At 38.6% G+C, this 19,698-nt stretch overlaps 1 protein-coding gene across 4 annotated transcripts; it reads right to left on the reverse strand.

The window, feature by feature from the left end:
- Positions 1-401: 401 nt before the first annotated feature.
- Positions 402-19,445, reverse strand: LOC132909184 (solute carrier family 22 member 21-like). Of its 4 annotated transcripts, none has more exons than XM_060963850.1 (11): positions 18,960-19,445; positions 9,599-9,678; positions 8,073-8,220; positions 6,939-7,152; positions 6,746-6,852; positions 4,933-5,087; positions 4,006-4,195; positions 3,469-3,601; positions 3,082-3,394; positions 2,747-2,931; positions 402-2,153 (listed from the first exon to the last, which is right to left on the reverse strand). In XM_060963850.1, exons 1-11 carry the CDS (start codon positions 18,983-18,985, stop codon positions 1,977-1,979), a joined length of 1,728 nt encoding a protein of 575 aa, XP_060819833.1. In that variant the 5' UTR covers positions 18,986-19,445; the 3' UTR covers positions 402-1,976. The 4 variants fall into 4 exon arrangements, with proteins under 4 accessions (XP_060819833.1, XP_060819832.1, XP_060819835.1 ...); XM_060963849.1 differs by lacking the exon at positions 18,960-19,445 and adding an exon at positions 17,898-17,947; XM_060963852.1 differs by lacking the exon at positions 18,960-19,445 and adding an exon at positions 13,069-13,339.
- Between the last annotated feature and the right edge of the window lie 253 nt (positions 19,446-19,698).

Below are 19,698 nucleotides of genomic sequence, written 5' to 3' on the forward strand. Positions count from 1 at the left end.
TAGGCTTTATCGATCGTGTCGTTCTATTTTGCTTTTGACAAGAAAGAAATTGAGTCTTTTTTAACTGTAACTACCATACGATTTGAAATGCTTCTCGTCATATTTTCAGTACCAATTAATGTTTCCATCTTCTCTTGTAGCTTCTACGTATATTTCAAATACGTAGGATTTACTAAAATCACCAAATAAGCAGGATTGTAAAGATACAAACAAAATGTAGCATGATTTATAATTGGAAGAACCAGGTGCTGAAAATCGTTTGAATTTGAGTGAAACGTCAGTCAGATACTGCAGCGTACTACGTTTAAGTATTTAAACAGAAGTTTCCTAAGCTATTATTTCAAAGTATGCCAAGGGAACTCTTGCAAACGTCAAAGGTAAAATCAACGACAACCAAAGGATTTCGTAAATGCTTATGTATCATCAGAATTACGTTTACTTGTTACATTAATGTCTAGTACACGTATGATGCGTTGCTATGTACGAATATTCTTAACTCCGTCTTAACAAATACGATTGCCTGTGAAGCGTCGTTCAATTCCGCTACTCGCGACACGATGGAAATATTTTCTAGCGACATTAACAATTCTATATACAGGTTATGAGTTATCGTTGATGAAAACACGTTGGAGAGGAACTACCATGGTCGAGGATATTTACATTAATATTTCAGTTAATACTACGTGGCAACGAAATTAATAATACTCTCGCGAAAGATTCAGCATCATAAGAACTATTGCAAATAATATGACAAAATATTCCCATCGTCACGAGCATCGTTCGTAATACAATTGCTCTTCGTAATTCTCTAAAACAGCATCGTGGCCTATCCACCGTGTGCTCCTATATAATTTCCATGAAACAATTGTACTACTACGGTTTGTACACGGCTACGTAAGTATCCACCGGCGGAATACTCGTTTAGAATAATAATATCCCCGCGTAAACATATACACACACACACACATATACATATGTATGTATATATATATTTATACATGAAATTAAATTACCGCTATTATCTCGTCCTTCTGAACGATGCACTATCATGGCACGATGCTCTACACGTCTTAAAATACAACGACGATGGTCGATATACATTTCTAAAATGCTTGACTCAGAAACACAGACAAGAGCCTGACATAATTACTAATATGTATTTATGAACATGATGCAGCAATACTGTGAAAATACCTGAGTATATTTATGTTTTCTCTCCTAAATGGAAGAAGCATTATAGGACAATGCACGCATAATACGTATGTATTTAATAAAACTCATCGTACATATGTAGACGTCTAGACGACAGATACACTAACATGTCGAACGATAGCCTTAACTGGCAGCAACGAGGCATAATTAAGCACGTTAAAAATTAAACGGACATTGCACGAACGGGAGTGGAACGATCTCGCGCGCCTTATCTATCAGTTGCGCAAGCGAAAAAGGAACAAACGAGCTGGTGAATTATCGACTAGGTCTGATAAATTGTTGCCAATCCTCCCCGGAGACTATCTTCCTCCCTTGACTATTTCATCTATAATCAACGACTCGTCAACTCGTTTCGCGACCAGTCAATTTTATGGCAAATTGATCACAAGCGAACTCTGTTGATTTCAACGCATTGAAAACGAGGGTACTGTGTAACAGCGCGCGTTTAAGCTCCCTTCGTTTTGGGAATTTCCTTGTGCGTTTCACTCACAAGCTTTAGAACCATGAATCAGATAGTCACAGCCGATATTCTTCGCACCAGGAGGAGAAAAACTTTTGAAAGACATTGCTGCTGCACGTTTCTCACCACCACTTTCTCCTTTTTTTTTCAATTCATTTTCGTTTTTTATTCGTTTCTTCCCTATCTCGTTAATTTTCACACTTTTTCCTTTTTTTTGTTTCCTTTGCCCCTACTCTCTTCCATTTGTCTCTTGCGTTTTGTTCTTTTCCGGATTTATAACGCGCCGCGTTGCATCCGACCGCCCTTAAGACGGTGAATCCTGCAGTTCCTGTTTCTGCTGCACTTTACCGATATTCTCCGCTTCCCACACCGTGTCCGGAAGTTTAGTTCCCAATGTTTCCGGGAAGAATAGAGACAGCAGTCCCGCGGACAACGCCATGCATCCAAACAGAATCAACGGCAGCTCCGGCATTATTTGTGCCTGTATCATAAAAAGATACGTAAAAACGCGAAAAGACGAAGCACATTATATCTATATATTGTGTGTATTTCTTCCGTGAAAAATTCATTTCGCGAAGATTTATAGATTGTTATTTGAGCACGAAAACTTTTATACAAAAGGCAGTTGGTCCTCTTGCACACTATACCAACTAATGATATTATTAAATTGATAAGTGACAAGTCTTAAGTTGTACTTTACTATCGCAATTCACTTCGAGCAAGAATTTTATCTGTTTCGTTATTAAATCTATTACTGTCGGATACAAACATTTATTTATTAGCGTATCTTATAGTCATGATATTAATGTAATTGTACTAATCCACGGAAACGAAGAACAATGTACAACTGTGTAGGAATAGCTACAATGTAAAATTTCGCGTCTGCAAAAGCCACAAAGCCCATTCTAATTATTTTGCCTGGTCTTTAAGCCTTCCTTAATCCGCAAGCTTAACATATCGATAAATCAGAATCTTTGTTTCGCTCGTATTGTTCGAAAATAAAGCGCAAGCATGCAACAAGCGGCTCGTATCGGTATCGTTCTACGATGTACATTCTTGCGGTGGTAGACTCACCAAAAGAGGAGTTTGCGGTGACAATATTGACCCCATGCGGCCAGTCATGCTGCAAATTCCAAGAAGGGAGTGTCTCAAGTTCGTAGGAAACAGCTCCGCCGTGTAAATGTAAATCGTCGAGAAGGACATCGTAATACACCATTTCCCGCCCATGTACAAGAGCAGTGGTAGAAAGCTCAGCGAACCTGCAATGGATTCGTTGTCTATCGATACTTGACGTTTCCTTTGTAAATTAATCTGTCATCGCTCGAACATTTTCAAACGAATAATATAAAAAGGATGTAAGGCAAAATGCTGTAAATTGCAGAGAGAATTTCAAAGAAAATCCAGGTTACCTGTCGGTACGAATTGTATAGCCAGACAGAACACTCCGCTCAGTAAGAAAGACGAGGAAAGGGTAGCTTTACGACCAATGTAATCGGTCAGGAACCAGGTCAGAAAGTAAGCCGGGATTTCGACGATGGCCACTAGTATGAAATTAACGTATTTGTCACCGGCGAAAGCCACCGAGTTTAACGATAATCCATAATAGACGAAAGTGTTCGTCAGCCAGCAAAACGAACACGCCAACAACCGAGTGAGCATCACCGAACTGTTTAAAACTTGCATCGCTGGTGACTTCTTTTCGGCTTGTATCAATTGTTCCGTCTGAAAAATACGATACTAGATATCGTTTCGAACTCGAATATTTTCCTTTGTACTTCGTTGAAAATTAATCCTACCTTTTCTGTCTTCACCATGTTCAATTCTTTGAACGCTCCAATGGCCTCCTCGGTGATTTGTAGTCCGTTAATACGCGCCATTTTCCGATAAATACTTTCCACCTTTCTGTGTTTTCCATTCGCCAATAACCACCTTGAAAATGGGCATCATTGTGTGTGTTTTTCTTTTTCTTTTTTTTTTCTACAGTAATTTTCGAACGGGGAAACGATTGAGTGTATCTTTGTATAGGACACGCTTTATCGATAACCTATGGCGTAGATAGAAAAAAAGGAACGATGAGAAAAGTAATCTGATAAAATACGATTACAGCTTGAACCAAAGATTAAAAGCAGCCTACACATCCTCGACGATCCCTCGGTATCGTGATCCGTGTTAATTAATTAGAGAGTACCGAGGTCCAATCAAGGGCGCAGTGACGTGAAAAGTTCAACGGTTAATTAGCCGGATGTCGTGAAACGCGTTTAAGGGAGTTCATTTCGAGATCGTTAACAAGGCGTCGGGACAATGCGAATGAAACATTCGCCAGAGGAAATTACCTGACTGATTCCGGGATCAAGACGGGCAATAAGATGGCGAGCAATGCCGGACCGTAAACCATTCGAAGGACCATCCGCCATGATCTCAGCCACATCGCGATCAAACCGAGTAACATCTCACCCACTGCGAACATGCAGCAGATGATCGTACTGGCTAGCACTCTGCCGTTTACTCCTGCCATTTCCATCCCTGAAAATAATCAAACGTTGCTCATACGGTGAACTTGCGGTTATTCGCTAGCAATTTAGGCTATGGCTACAGCGAATGCATTCTCTGACAATCTTATGTTATCATAAGAGTTCAAATTCGTCGTTGTTCAGATGTTTAATTTGTCAGAAATATACTTCAAAAAAACAGCCATCTAATTATGTTCTCAATGAATCTCCGCTTTAATCAGCTACATTTTTGTTGAGATGAAAGCTATCAACTAGTAGGTCAAGGTTTGATATTGCTCTGCGAACAAAGTTAAATTAAAGAAGCAAAAGAAAGCCACCGATATTTTTGTTAATAAAAATGTCCAGCAATGTGGAAAACATTACAAACGTTTATATCGATAAATGATAATCGATGTATATTGTTGGCACTGATTCTGAGATCCGTAAGAGATCAGAGTCGCTTGATCTGATAAATCGTGATAGGTGATTGAAAGGCTTTTCTGACGAATTATTGAAGCTGGCATCATTGAAACGTGCATTATAATACATACATTGTATGGATATTGTATGTACGTATAAATGAAATATTGGTGAAATTATAAGCGTGGCAATAGTAAACTGGAGGGCAGCAATGGTTACCTTCGGTTACGTTTTTCGATATCGAAGGGTTCCTGCATCGAGTGGCCAGTGGCATGTGAAACATGGCCGTTATTTATATCAGCATTATTCACGTCGAACATCTTCCCTTACTTTGCCTCGTTATTAACTCACCTAAAATAAATCCAGCGCTGTAGATACCGGCCGCGACAGTCGCGTCGATAAATTCGAACGCGAGAAACATCCAATAATTCACGGAGAAGGAATGTATCAGGCCGCTGATTCCGCTTAGGAATGTGGTGAGTGTTAGTATCGTGCGTCTTCCGTATCTGAAAGTAGCGAAACGAAATATAAGCGGACATTGAGGATTTGGCGACTAGACAGCGCTTCCCTATTTGTCGATGATTCCCATAAAAACTTCAACGAACTATGTTCTCGATGTAACTCCAGAAGGTTTTTGATAAGAAGAAGAGGAATGAGAAGGTTCATATCGAAAATTATCCTTGTCAATTTTCATATTTTTTCAGAAAAAGAAGAAAATACTTCAACGTCATTTGTTTTCGTTCGGTAGGTTTCTATTTTTTAAATAAAATATTTATCATATCACGCAGTCACTAAGACGAGCTATATCGATATAATCACGAAGTTGCGCAAGATGGAATAGTACGATGGACAATGTACTCTCTTTATAAAATAAGAATAACAAACAGCGGAATAGTTAGAACATCAGTATTTTTGTTCTTCGCGGCTGTTATCAAACTGAAATATGTTGATATGTGAGTCATCGTTTAAGAAAGCAATGATTGTGGTAGTCCAAAATACATAACTGTCTCACTAAAAGTAATAGCCTTAGTAACTTGGCAAGAATTATTCTGGTGAAAAACGGATTTGACAAAAGTTATTCTTCTAGAGAAAATCAACTTTTATGCGGCGATAGATCATTTATGAATTTTTCATCTAACGATTAAAATACACTATTATCTCAAATATTAAAAAAGTCGACAAGAATTGTTCTCGTTACGAGTCCCTGAACCGTTCAAAAAGAGGAATCTCGAAAAACAACCTGCAAGTTCGAATCATTGTCATAGATCTTCAAAGTTCGCCCAAAGTACAGTTTCATTTAAATACAATTTCCCCTTTGGACAATCTCAAGTATTCCCGGACTTCGAATTAGGATTTACAAACCACAGACTCGCGAAAGTCGTCTGTCTGAATACCGGAGTTCCGGTTCTCCAGGGACACTCTAGCACGTGTCATAAAACGCTCTAAAAACCTCGAAGATCGTCGAGTTCAAACTGCAGGAAATAGTCTGGAGAAAAACTTCATAGACCTCAGTATAAATCCGTCACGGTTCGATTTCTCTGTGTTATCGAGCATCTTAATTATCTCTCACACGTTTTTCCACGTTTTATGAGATGATTTCGATAAGCGAATACTAACGACCTGTTGATTTCCACCGAATCTCAGTTAAAGTATTGCATCCACCCTCTTCTTCGATCGGACGTCGTTAGATATCCGGTTCGAATCCAACAGACTCCATTATCTAGACTTGAGAGTCGAACCGATAAGGACTAATTGATAGATTGCGGACTTTTGTAAGTTTAATGGAAATTGGAAAATACCAAAATACATGGAACATATATAACATTAAAAAATACATACAGTATCCAAAAGTACTCGTAATCGTATTATATTACGTAAAACAATTCTCTGCTTAGGTTCTATTTGTTTAATTATATTTGTAAAAATATAATTTGCCTGAACGTCCACGGTCTTCTAATCAATTTTGCTACATATACTCTTTCGGTAATTTCCAATCGAATCGTATTTTTCTATCGTTAGACAATTTCCCAAATTTGAAGACAATTTGAAGACTTGATACGCGTGATTTCTAGTTTCAATTTCATACGAAAGATTCCTTTGGAACATTAAAACGAAAACGAGATAAAAAATTCGAGAGTCGCAAATTTTAATGATTGGTTCTCACTTGTCCGATATATATCCAGCGAAGATCAGTCCGACGAATTGCCCAACGTTATTTATCGTGCCCACGAGCGTGAGTTTCCATCGATTAGTGTCGCAGGTGAGGTCCCACTGTATCGAGAAAATGATAGGATAAACGTGAGTCATCTAAGTAACCATAATTAGCTGCGATCTGTCGATTGCTCGGTCGGTTTTACCTCGCTGAGCACCGTGTTCTCCGATGGATCGTAGATCCACGAATCGCATTTCTGGGTAGCGTTAGTGAAAGTCTGATTTGTGCACACCCCCGTGTGATTCTGAACAACGTATCGGTTGCACTTGGACATCTCCGACACGTTCGGAACAGAGTCCGGCACCCAGGACTCGTCGAACTTCGTATTCAATGGATTCTCGCATTCTGGTACCGCGCACCTATTTTTTAAACAATCATTCATTTATCAAGATGAGAATTTTTTAATGAAGATCGAAATGTTAAGGAGGAGATATGTTTCCAGAAATTATTTTAGTAAATGAATTTTCCTATTCTATATGAATATCCCGGAATATTTTCGACGATAGAACTGATAGTCTTTAATGTGGTAAAATATATATAACTTATTAATCCTAATATGGGAAATGGACCTCCTTCAATAATTTTTTATTGTCTGATGAAAATATCACGAAAGTACTTCGAATCTTCGTTCCTGCTTTACTTCAAAATTTTTAGCGACTGTACGAACGAAAGACGTAACTGTACTGTTAACGCAACACATAAATAATCATTAAAGTAAATCTGGTTCAACGATCCATCTCAACAATGTTGTGTTTTATACATTTATTAATAATTGTTCGAAGTATCCAGCAGAGGTCTATAGAACGTTATTCGAAGAAATTTCCTCTTAAAATAACGTTAAATTTGTTAACAGAGCGCGGTTAGTTGCTTTAATAAAATACAGTTAGCTGCGTAAAAGTGGTCGCTATACGCGTCTAAAGCTCGTCTACCGCGAAAAAGTTAACAGGATGGCTAATAAAGTAATCGATTATCCGTCGCATCGATTACATAATTCAATGTTCGATCACTCATGTAGTCGCGGAGCATTAGGTGCTCCTCGTTGATTGCACTTGACCGGCGCGCATTATTCAAGCCTTCTCGCCAGAGTTTATTCGTCCGAGCACGAGCCATGAACGACACTGATTCGCTGTAGGCGACTAGCCCCGAGTAGCTCGAACAACAAAGGAGGCGCTCATACACACAATAAATTACACGGAGATAGGAAAAAAAAAATGAGAAACACGAAAAGAAAAAATAAAATCACTGCTCGAATCGCTGGTTGCATCATGTGGTAACGTACCTGTATTTAACTTCGCCGGCTGTGAATACGTAGGCAAGCGTGAATCCTGCTGACAAGAACAGAGGTAGGCTGATTATCGCGAACATGATCATTTGATAGTATCCAAAGCGATCCACTTCCTGCTTCCTGTCCGATCCTCTCTTTCCCTCTGCGAAAAACACGGTTTTCCAAACGATCAAACGATATCGTTCGATTCGCCTGGTCTCTAAAAATTCTATCATTCGGAGGGAAAAGCATGAAAAAAAGAGGAAATCGTGAAACTCTTGAACCTTAGAGCCAGCAGATTCTCCGGTGAAAATCGGCGCCTGCCGTTGACACGCGATATTTCTTCCACGAGCTTACGAGAAAGGAAAAAAGACGAAGAAAACCTGATTTTACATCCCCCGCCTCCTCTGGTACGCGTAATCGCGATCATGATAATTTCCTTTTAAATTATATATCAAGCGTCTTGTTTCATTGCTATTAGTCAAGCAATCACAGCGGTGTGGTCTAGCGGCTATTGATTTATTCGTCATCGTTAAAACTAGCTTATTTTGTCTCTCTCTTATTTTCTTATCGGTTAAACGGACATTGTTATTGTTGTGATTCAATTGACACAAACTTAGACCAGAACAACTATCTAATTGATTTAGCTGGCGTCGTTAATGAGTCGCGTAACTAAACAATACAAACCGCTTACTGATTTTCTTTCGAGCACGGTCTTTGCGTAGATCTCTTTGTAATTCTAGCAATAGGCGACAAACAATAGTAAACGATTAACTCGAGTTACGACTAATCAAGACGAATAGACGCGTCAAGCAAATCGCGCCGGTGGGTTGCAAACGGGCACGCGACTAATCGACGTGGTAATTATATAATGCCATGACCTATCTACGATCTACGACATGTAAAAATAAATTTTTTAATATTCTTTGCTATTCAATAAAGTAGACATACAAGGAGACGAAAGTGTTAAGAATGAAATCACTATTGTAACTAGATCGAATGTAGAGTACTGCCATATTTACATTTTTAATTAAAGAAATCAGTAGAAAAGAACTATATCTTTTTTTAAATATATACGATTTACATTTATATAGAATTTCATTTCTTCATAAACTTCAAAGCTTTTATGCAAAGATATAATAACCTGTTTTGCTGCCTACCAGCATACAGATTATTCCACTAACTTCTTAACGCGTTGTATAACGTATGCATTTAGGCATATGTTGCATACCAGATATCTGTTTTCTATTAGGAGGCATTTGTAACATAATATACTTATACATCACCTACGAGAAATTATGTAAATATGTATTGTACCACTTTTCCTCTAGTCTCTTCAACTTCCTTTTCTTAACACACAGAATATACGATTTTATTTTCGTTACTTGCGTTATATTTCAACAAATAAATTCCGCATGCTAGCAAAATTTTTCATGCACATGCAAATCGACATCAAATCGTGCAGATACCTATCGATTCAGATCTAAGACATAAACCTACGTACAATACATACATATAATATTAATAAAACAAGCCATTACCTGTCCCATCTTTGGTCGTCGAGGATTCGCCATTCTGCGAGGAAAAGAGCTTCATGCTGTCCTCCTCGTCGCCTCTCAGGCTGCAAACATACAGAGATTCGAGAATTATGCCTGATCCGTGGGAAACGCTTCTCCATTGACCCTGCTTCGAAGATCAAATTGCTGTTCGATCGTCGACTGCTCGAAAAAAAACGCGCGGGAACGACGCAATTGAACACATTACATAAAAGCAACGAGATCGCGCTAAGGTGCTTCTACAGACGTTCTGCAAGGAGAAAAAACGTAAAAAGGCAAAAAGACGCAAAGAAACCAGTCGCGAACGGGACTTTCACGTCTGTCGTCTGTCATCTGATTAGTCTTAACGCGGCAGAGAAACGAACGATGCATGCAAGACACACGATGGTTCGTATCCGCGAGTTATCATCGTCGTTGCAGATTGTCATAATCGACGTAAAAGCAAAATCGTCGATGTAAAACTAACTGTTGGCAGAGAAGTTGGACGAAGCTGGATGGAACCGTAATCGTTGACACAAGGTCCAGCCGATAAACGCCCGATAAAAGGGAAACGAGCTGCCCGCGTGTTCGCACGAACTCGACGCGCGATCGCAACCAACTGCTCGCGGCGAATCCCGATTTTCTACTGGCGCGAATCGAAGCGAGTGGACACTAAAAGAGAGACAAAGGAAAAACCAGTGCAAACAGAGGCGTTCACATCGTCCGATACATATATACATGAAAATCAACGCGTCATGGAGCCATGCTCTCGAACCCTAGCTGACCGATTTCTAACCGGAACTGCACGCTCCCATTGGTTTTCGTCGAAACGGTTTCAATCTTTTCAAGGATTTCATTGTATAAATAGACTATAAAATGATCTGTATAAGAAAAGAGGAATCTTGATAGACTAGTCGGACATCAGAGCCATCGGTATGATCATCGTTTAGCGACGGTCTTTCATACCATTGACTTTCTAATACGAAAGAGCGCGTCTGAAACTATTGCACGTCTCGATACTCTGTATTTATATGCAGTTCGTGGCAAATCGTCTCCTTGACGATCCTCTCGTAACCAACTGCACGATGCCGATTTAACGTTTCAAGGAGGAAACGATCCGTCGTTACTCTTCAATCTTGTTCGATAAATATGAACGTGGAAGCTGGGCATACCACGGAAAATGAGCACGTTCCCCATTGTCTTCGTAAATCATCGGTTTATTGTTATTTATCGCCGACATGTAACTACTATGTAATTCTTCTTTGGTCTTCTCTTTTTTTTCATTCCGATCGCGCGTTCCCGTATAGATAAATTGTGATTATTACAAGGTGATGTCACACGCAGAGGATTTGGAACAGCGAGAGAACGACGGAACTTGGAACTGTATCTTTTATATTTGTTAATCGTCCCAAGATTCCTCGTTTCCTGAATTACACTTTGCCCTTCTTAACTAAAATGTCCTTCTGAAATTTTACCATTTCCTTTGTGCGATTCTTTTTCATTCAATTTAAAATACATAACTAGTCATTGTTTCGTAAGTCTGTATAATATAAGTCTATTTAAAAAACGAAATATTTGACGAAGGTATTTCCACAGATCTTGAAAAAAGGAAGAATGCTAGAACGTTTTAACTAAGGAGGATAATAGCACTCGCCTGTGACGTTCTTCCATGTTTCGAGTTTTACGTCATGCAAAAAATTCGCCACACGATAGCTCGCAGAGATACGGGATATTATGCGGCATTGTTGCACGCGTGACGAACTACCTAAACGCGAATCCAAGGAGAAGACGCAGTGACATTCGTTGAATTGACCGTAAAGATTGGATCGCAGATGGATCCAGGTCATTTGTCCTTCGCGCGTAATTCCACAATGCCTGCTACTCATTCAGACACTCGGTGGGATTAACATATATTTAACGATATAAACGACCTGTCATAAAGAATCCTAATTCTTCAATAAAGACGCCAATGTGCGCGGTTCGTATCGCATTACTACGGCTACTATATCTTTTCTACATCCTCGAATTTTTCCTTCTTCACTTTGCGCTCCGACCAGTTTTAACTCGGCTGATTAGCAGCTGGTTTTATAACTAGTTCTGTTGCACAAGGTTAGGGAAAAAAATTACTCAAAAACGTAACGAAGTTTTTAAAAGCCTTAAAGAAATTATTAACTCATGCATGACTGGATGTTTGTCGAGCTGTGTGAAGAAGTTCTGCTGACTACTGATAACGGAAACACATTATTGCGAGAAAGACATAACGTGCTAAAATTAAGAACAGCTTTACTGAAAATTTACATTTATCGTTTGATTAATTTTAGATTAAATTTAATCGAGCTTCGATACGAAGATTAGAAACATCGCTAAAAGTCACGTCGAAAGAAATCCTAGATTATCTAAAACATAGCAATTGTATGAAATTCTTCTTACTATTTTACTCGAATCTCGAACAATTAAAATTTTTACTGAAAATCTTCTGCTCAATAGCTGATGATCCGGATAGGTTGCCCAGTCAACTGAATTAAAGTCTAACTCGATTCGTCAATTACAATATCACGATTCGATCAACTGAAACGAGGCGGAACTAAACAAACACAACAAGAGGAACAAACAATATCGAGTATATCGTCTACCTTGAAACGCAGTCTTGTTATACGATCAATTATAATCATCGACTTAAACGCTTTCATCTGATCGCTATTCTTCTTAACTTGACGTGCAATTGGACCTAAGTCTTCAACGAACACGGAACAATTTCCAGCTACCATCTGAGCGAAAAGAATAATTGCGCCCATTCGATGGTACTCTAAATCAAGAACCTATCTCGATCAAGAGACAAACGACCTCAGATCGAATTCCATGTACTCGTGTAATTACGATCGCGTATCTTAGATCGTTCCATTCATTCTGGTAATTCTTGTTCTATGAGAACACAAAAGTTCCCAGGATTAACAGTGGACGAAGGAAATATGATACGCTTCAAGATCTAATATAAACCGATGAAAATATCAATATTCGTTGGACCAAATCTGTTTGCAATATTTTACTATATTTAATATAACATGCTTGTAACTTGCTAACTGAATCAACCTTTAACCAGATAATTCTATACTCGCAGAATCAGATATTAATAAATGCAAATTAAATTCCATTAAGTTGGTTTTAGTCAGCGTAAATTTTAATATAATACAGGGTAGAACTCCGTTTATATGAACGGTATATAGTCAAACAAAATTTTAATTAATCATTAATAAACTCTAATTAAACGAACTCTTGCTATACGAATCAAAAAATCATGCATAGTTGGGAAATTTTATGTATTTCAATTGCGTTGAACTATTACACTGTATCTTATTTCCAAGAAAAATGATGGCATGCAAGAAAGACACAAAGAAATTACTATGTTCAAGAAATTGCTAATCCAAACAACGAATTAACTCTTTCTTATTTAACAGATTGAGAGAAACTACACTCACAATTAGAACCAATTCACGTTCCTATCCGCAACGTGTTGTCGCTCGAAACAGAGTACGTAACACGTGTGAAAACAGGTGTCCAGCTGCTTTTCGTTTCTTTCGCGAACACGCCTACACCATCGTCTGCGTGTCCACCGATTGCGTGTGACTCGTTAACTTCACGGCACGGAGATCGCCGTTAAGTGAAAAAAATCACGGATCGACGCGTGCCAAGAACACTATATCGATCTAGCGACCACGACCGCCTTGTTGCTGCAGCAACTGTCTTTGAAGGTAAACGTATGCCCACAACTCTGTTCTGTTCCCAACGATCACCCGTGAGGCCAGTGGGAGAAGTGAAACAGAAAGAGAGGGGAAGAATCGGTCCTTCTTAAAGTTCTAGCCTTTCTGATCGGTAGGTCACTCGCTCTATCACTGGCCAGGTATCACGTAACTTTCACGTCAATCGCATACGCCATAAAATAATCCGATGACTATTTTGGAAACTTATTGCACAAGAGGCTTGCTGGTTCGAATAAACTGGCGATAAAAATGTTTGAAAAATGATAAAATGTCCGAAAAAGATCGTCGAAATTAAAGAATATACTTAGGATCATAAGCATTAGGATATCTAGTGTAAATTGAACGCTATTTACGATACTATTGAATTGTTTTTATTCTCTAAGTATTTTATTGTGAATCAGTTATTTCATTTGCAACGTGTGTGTCTTATAATATAAAATAAAATAAAGTGAAAGTTTCCCAATGAACGTAAAGAATGGATGTCCTAATTATTTATAGCCGACAGTGTAGCTATGATTTAACGAATATTGAGCAACTTTGTCGAGTCGCGATAAATCCTGATGTTAGAATAGAAGGAATGATAGATGAATAGAATGTCGCGTAAATTCACTTTGCTTGGAATCGTTTGACAAAAAGGACAGAAAACTAATTATAAATCTCCATAGCCTGCAGTGCGTTGTGATTAATGTGCGACGAACAACGCTTACGAGACATTTACAACGCTGAAATTGTATTGCCACTGAATGATTATGTTAAGTAAAACATTGGAACAATATAGCTTCCTGACGGTTCAGTAATTATCAGTTAATTACTAAAATTTCGCGGTTCGACGCCAGTATGCGTAAAGTATGCGACGGTCGATCGTATTTCACAATTGCACGGTGTTTGACGAAAGACATTATGTCGCTCCTTGAGCTTCCAAGGCACTTTAATTAAATGGCACTAAATGGCAATTACGTTGCAATTCTTTCGAAACCTGTAAGTTGCTAAAATCTAAACTTAGAAACGTTTTAAATATTAAAGAACCACCCAGAAGCTTTCTTTTAACGTTTTAAAAAATATCTTATCATAGAATTGAAACAAACAAATATGTGTGTTAACAACGATCATTTCACACGAATCTGTATCTTAAAAGATCTTTTAACGCGGGAGGAACACGAGTGAGTCAGAAAGGATTTAAAGAACACAACAGAGTTAATTGTCACCCTGCTAAGGAAATATGTAAACGAAAGTGATCGCAGTTACCAAAAGCACAATCATAAAATGTTCTAAACGCTCTAAACGATGGAATCATCGTTTCCTCAGAAAAACGCCAGCCCCGTGGCGAAAACTGTCACTTTCTCGCTCCAGGAAATATCGAAGCTCCATACTAGGGAAATCTCCGGATTAAACGTCCCGCGTGCGCTATTATTTTGTTTACGCTGCCACCGTTGCGTTGAAAAGTGACAGGTTTTTGCTTGGTCGAGCAGCGCTAGATCCACATCGGTAGAGAAAACCATGCGCACGATTTCCCGCGGTCGACACACCGACAGATAACGCGATAGATAAGAGAGAACGAACGAGCGCTTGCATTCGCTTGCCCATGTGTGCGTATTTTTGTCTTATTCAGTTCATCGAAAACAACCGGAGAAAAATCAAATAAAACTGGTTTACGCCGGCTTAGAGCGGATGCGACAGCTTAGTTGCAACTAACGTGCGACGGTTTATTGTTACATCGACCGTTATATGCAACGGGTCTATGGAAAAATCGGTTTTCCCCGTCGTCCGATCGTCCAACAAAATTGAAAACCGATATCGGTGGCTCGTTTTCGCTGCTCTCTCGCGATCTGTCTAGCCCGATTCCGCATTTTATCCACCATGTTCCGACCGGATGAACGGAACACGGAATAATGACGGATTAGACGAAATTGTATCTGTGGTAGTTGAATTTTTGCTACGAAATTATAGGAGTAATTATGACCATAAGTCACGCAAAAGGCAAACTAATGCGCTCCAAGTCCGAGCTAAATCGTTTGATCTCTGCGAAATTGAACGCTAATTGCGTAGATTTTCATATGGAAATTTTAACATTTTCGGGAAATGGGGCTGATTACTTTCACTTCTAGGGAACTGCAGCTCGTTCGTATATAGCGCTAGACTTGTTCGACGTGGCATGTATTTGTGCGAAAGTGAAACTTAAGAAACTCGAGGCTGAAATTTTTGAGAAGTTCAATAAAACAAAGTTGACAACTTTGGTTCCTAGAGGGATAGAACTCGTATCGGTATAACGAAATTGTATCGAGTGTGCTTGTCCGATGAGACGAACCTGAGAATCGTAAAACAACTGTGAATGCAGTAATGAACGCCGTCATATTGACGACTATGAAAATTACAGAAGACGGAAAATGCGCAGCAAATTTCAAATTAATTTACGTATTCCTCAGTGGATTTCGTTATTAGTGTTCATGTCTCTCTCGATGCACGATGCTACTATGATTCAATTGCATAGGTATAATCTACTAGATATATCATTCTGATTGTATCGTTGATATCGACATACGATTACGTTCAGACGATTCTCAAATCAGAGCGTCTGAAATTAATCCATGAATCTCGTGACTAAAGGATGAATCCGGTATAAAGAATCGCAGAAAGTATTAAATATCTCATAATGCGAATAACGTTACGAAATTTCTTTACTCGAGGGAATGTAAACTAGGAAATTTGAATTATTTATCACGTCACGATAGTCAAGAAACAAGATATAACTAACTTCATAAAGAATGTCCTGAATCTTTTTCTGTAATACCAGTTCAGAAGAATTTGAAATCTAACAAACAGGATATTGCATTATATAAATGTGTTAGTAGGAAATGATAAGTATGAATTACTAAAACACGGTTTATCGGCTCGTATTAGAAGTTTGCAGCTTATTAAGGATTCGTCAAAATATCGATAAAATATTTTTATCGTAATCAAAACAATATCGAATATCGTATTTGAAAATTTCTTTTATATAATATCATATTTATATCGAGTATCTATCCGATAAGTATTTCAGATTAAATATTTTCGATCAACAACTGTCAACGATAATAAAAGACAAATAAGAGATGAAAGATTACAATGGAAAGGAAAGCGTAAGAAGATTGATAATTGTTCGCTGTACAAATATTTGCGAACTACTACAGTTTATCGAATTAAATAACGTTCCATGACCTAGTTATCCCAGTTAAAAACCAGACGAAAGGGGAAGCGGCATCGACGAGGATAAAAGAAAAAATAAAAAATAGATGATAATGGTCGTTTATCTTGACCGTCGAAGAAAGGCTGCATTCATCGAACGAATGACGATTGCTTAGGATTTGCTTAAAATTTGTTTGTTCAAGATTTTGCGTGATCTCGTTAATGCAAATAATATTCCCTGATGATGGTCGCTCGTTATGGAAACCTCCGATGAATCTTTGACAAATAAACCTATCTCGACCTTTAAAACTTCCACAAAAGATAATTTTCACTTCCTTTAGAAATCAGTTTTACGCGAACACCAAACACTAGAAAATTATAAAAACCTGTGGTGATCCATGGTTTATGTTTCCAGAGATTCGCACTGAGTTATCGTCAAATCTTCACTGAAAAAATATATCGCGTACTCGTTACTAGTCAACAATTTTTTTCCTCGATCATACGATGTATTATCGTGGACTATGTTCGTCATTAAATATCTCCAACTGACAGAAAAATCTTATCTACAGGTTGTTCAATAAAACAAACGAAGCAAAAACGGGTCGCATAATTATTCATGTTCGAGAAATCACGCGTCACAAAAGCTTCGCGAAGGAAACAACTGTTTGCTCATACAAATAACGCTATTTAACGCTTCTACCTCCGAGTTTTAAATCCTCCGAGCTGCACGTCGAGTCATCTTGTTCGATCGCAAGATAAATGAAACGAAAAGATTCGGAAAAAGGTGAGAAAAGGAGAGCATAAATTGGCCGCGTGAATTGGCATTGATTACGAGAATCGCGCCGCTTCTAAGCGTTCCCGTAAATAGGAGTTAAATTCTGCAAACATTTCGAAGGTCGGTTTCGACGCGACACTAATGATTCCCCGCGCGAATTAGTCAGCGAAGCATAATGGCAAGGTAAATGAGCCCACGCCGTGCGTCGCGGCAGCCCCGAGTAATTTCCATTCAATTTCAGTGTGTTCGACCAGATGGTTGACGAACCCTGCTCTATACGAGCGGCCTCCGTTACGTTGTTGTGCGACGATAATCGAACATCGAAAAAAGAACAATCGGTGCGTTTTAAAAAATGTAAATCATAAAACAAAACGTTCAAGTACGCCGGGTTACCTTGTGGAAGTCTGACTAATTTTGCATCGGATCAGAGTCGCTTAAAGAAAACCTTAAACGATTTCCAAAAACGTACCAGCTTATTGCTAGCGCGAAGGTTCTTTTTACGGTTGACATACAATCCGTTCTTATTTTTTTATTTGCTCATTTGCTGTTCCACTCATCTACTACTACTAACCGTATTTCAAGGAAAGTATTATAAGAAAGTATCTACATGTAGACATTGTGATAAGAATATGACAAGAGCATGTGACAACATGAAACTCAAATATTCGTTAATGTGAAATAAATTATGTTTGAAGATACAAGTTGCTCAGAAGCCGTGTTTATGAAATGTTGATCGGTTCTATGAATAGAAGAATGACGATGATAAATATACCTTCTTAATATTTACCTTCGAATTCGAATTTATTATCTTTTTGTGATAAATAAATTGGGAACAGTTTGTTTTCCCTTTATACTAATTATATACAGAGCTATTCAAATTGTATTCAAATTCAAATTTAAGGTAGCATATGAATGACTCGTGTAAAAATTAGTTTCTCAACATATTTTCCTATTTATCCTTGCGCCAAATACACTCAACAAAGACGCGCTGTAATTACTAATTTAGCACAGCACATTCGTCGGATGTAACGAATCATTTCCAAGAGGTCATCGCGGATCGTAGTTCGCGATAATCATCCCAATGATATTTTTTCTTTTTTGAGGAAATCATCAACCACGATAGGACGCGCGACACCGCTTCGTTCTGTTTGCTCCGCGAAATTATCAAAATGCTTTATTAAACACTCTGGTCGATCAAACAAACGGATATGATGGTGTATCGCAAACAAGAAAATTGACAAGAAGACATAAAACTTCAGCCACGAATCGTCCTCGTATGCGAGGTTTAATAAATATGCGCGTGCTGTATGTTGATCCATTCCGAGTGTAAGTCGCAAAGTGTAACGACCGTATTATCTTTAGACGATTCATGACTGAAAATTTCTCCGTATCTCCACATACGACTGTTCCAGTGTGATGCAAGAGGCTTGTTTATAAATACGAGAAAAATAGTAATCACCAGCGAAAGAAGAAAAATAAAAATCGAGTACAAAATCAAACCGTGGATCGTCGTTTCGCGCATGATTATTCATACGAGTAACAACCAGTCGATCGCTGGCCTCTCATGCTTGTTGCGCGTGAAACAACGCGCAACGGTCGACAAATAACCAAAGAGAAGGATAAATGCTCACAAATAAACGTGAAACACGCATCCTTATAAATTACTTACATTCTAGAGCCCATCCTGGACCCCATGATCCTGCCACGTCGAAACTGGTCTAATGTACTCGAGTCGTGAAAAGAGTGACTGCTGTTAAAGCGAAAAAATATTTTCCCCTCCGCGGACGCGCGACGAGGAAATTGTCGAAACCGCTCGACTTGACGCCTCTCTCGCGCGGCACTCTCTTTTGTCCTATATTCTCGCAACTCGCGAAGCTTCAGAGACACTCGAAAGTTTGTCGGTGCTTAGTCGTACAGTGGCGGCAGAAGTTTGTATCCAGTACTAAGTAGGAGGTGGACTGGTGCACAGTGGTCGACGAATGTAACGAAAAGTCGAAAGAGAGACGCGAGGCCTTCGTGGCCAGAAACCGCGGAATTTTTCTCACTTTGATGTCACACTTTCTTATCTGGATTATTATAGTTAGATCGACGATTCTTGATACTCCTAGAAATATGAGACACGTTCTATGAGACTGATTGGACTACCGCGCATATCTCCATGGTTTCTTATATGAGGTCATACGTTTGCTTTCGTCGTTCCCCATTTTTTTCTTTTTTTTTTTTTTTTTTTTTTTTAACGCCATTTCTTTCACTGATACGTCAAAGAAAAGGAAAGTAGAACTTCCTTATTTACTCCGTATCATTACGGAGTACTGATCATGGCCGTGTAGTATCATCGTCAAAATTTTGTAAAATCATCAGAGATAACAGAAGACATTAACTTAATAAACCGCGTTCCAGATGCAACT

The sequence above is a fragment of the Bombus pascuorum genome, chromosome 7 (assembly GCF_905332965.1).
Source record: "Bombus pascuorum chromosome 7, iyBomPasc1.1, whole genome shotgun sequence".
Lineage (NCBI taxonomy): Eukaryota > Metazoa > Arthropoda > Insecta > Hymenoptera > Apidae > Bombus > Bombus pascuorum.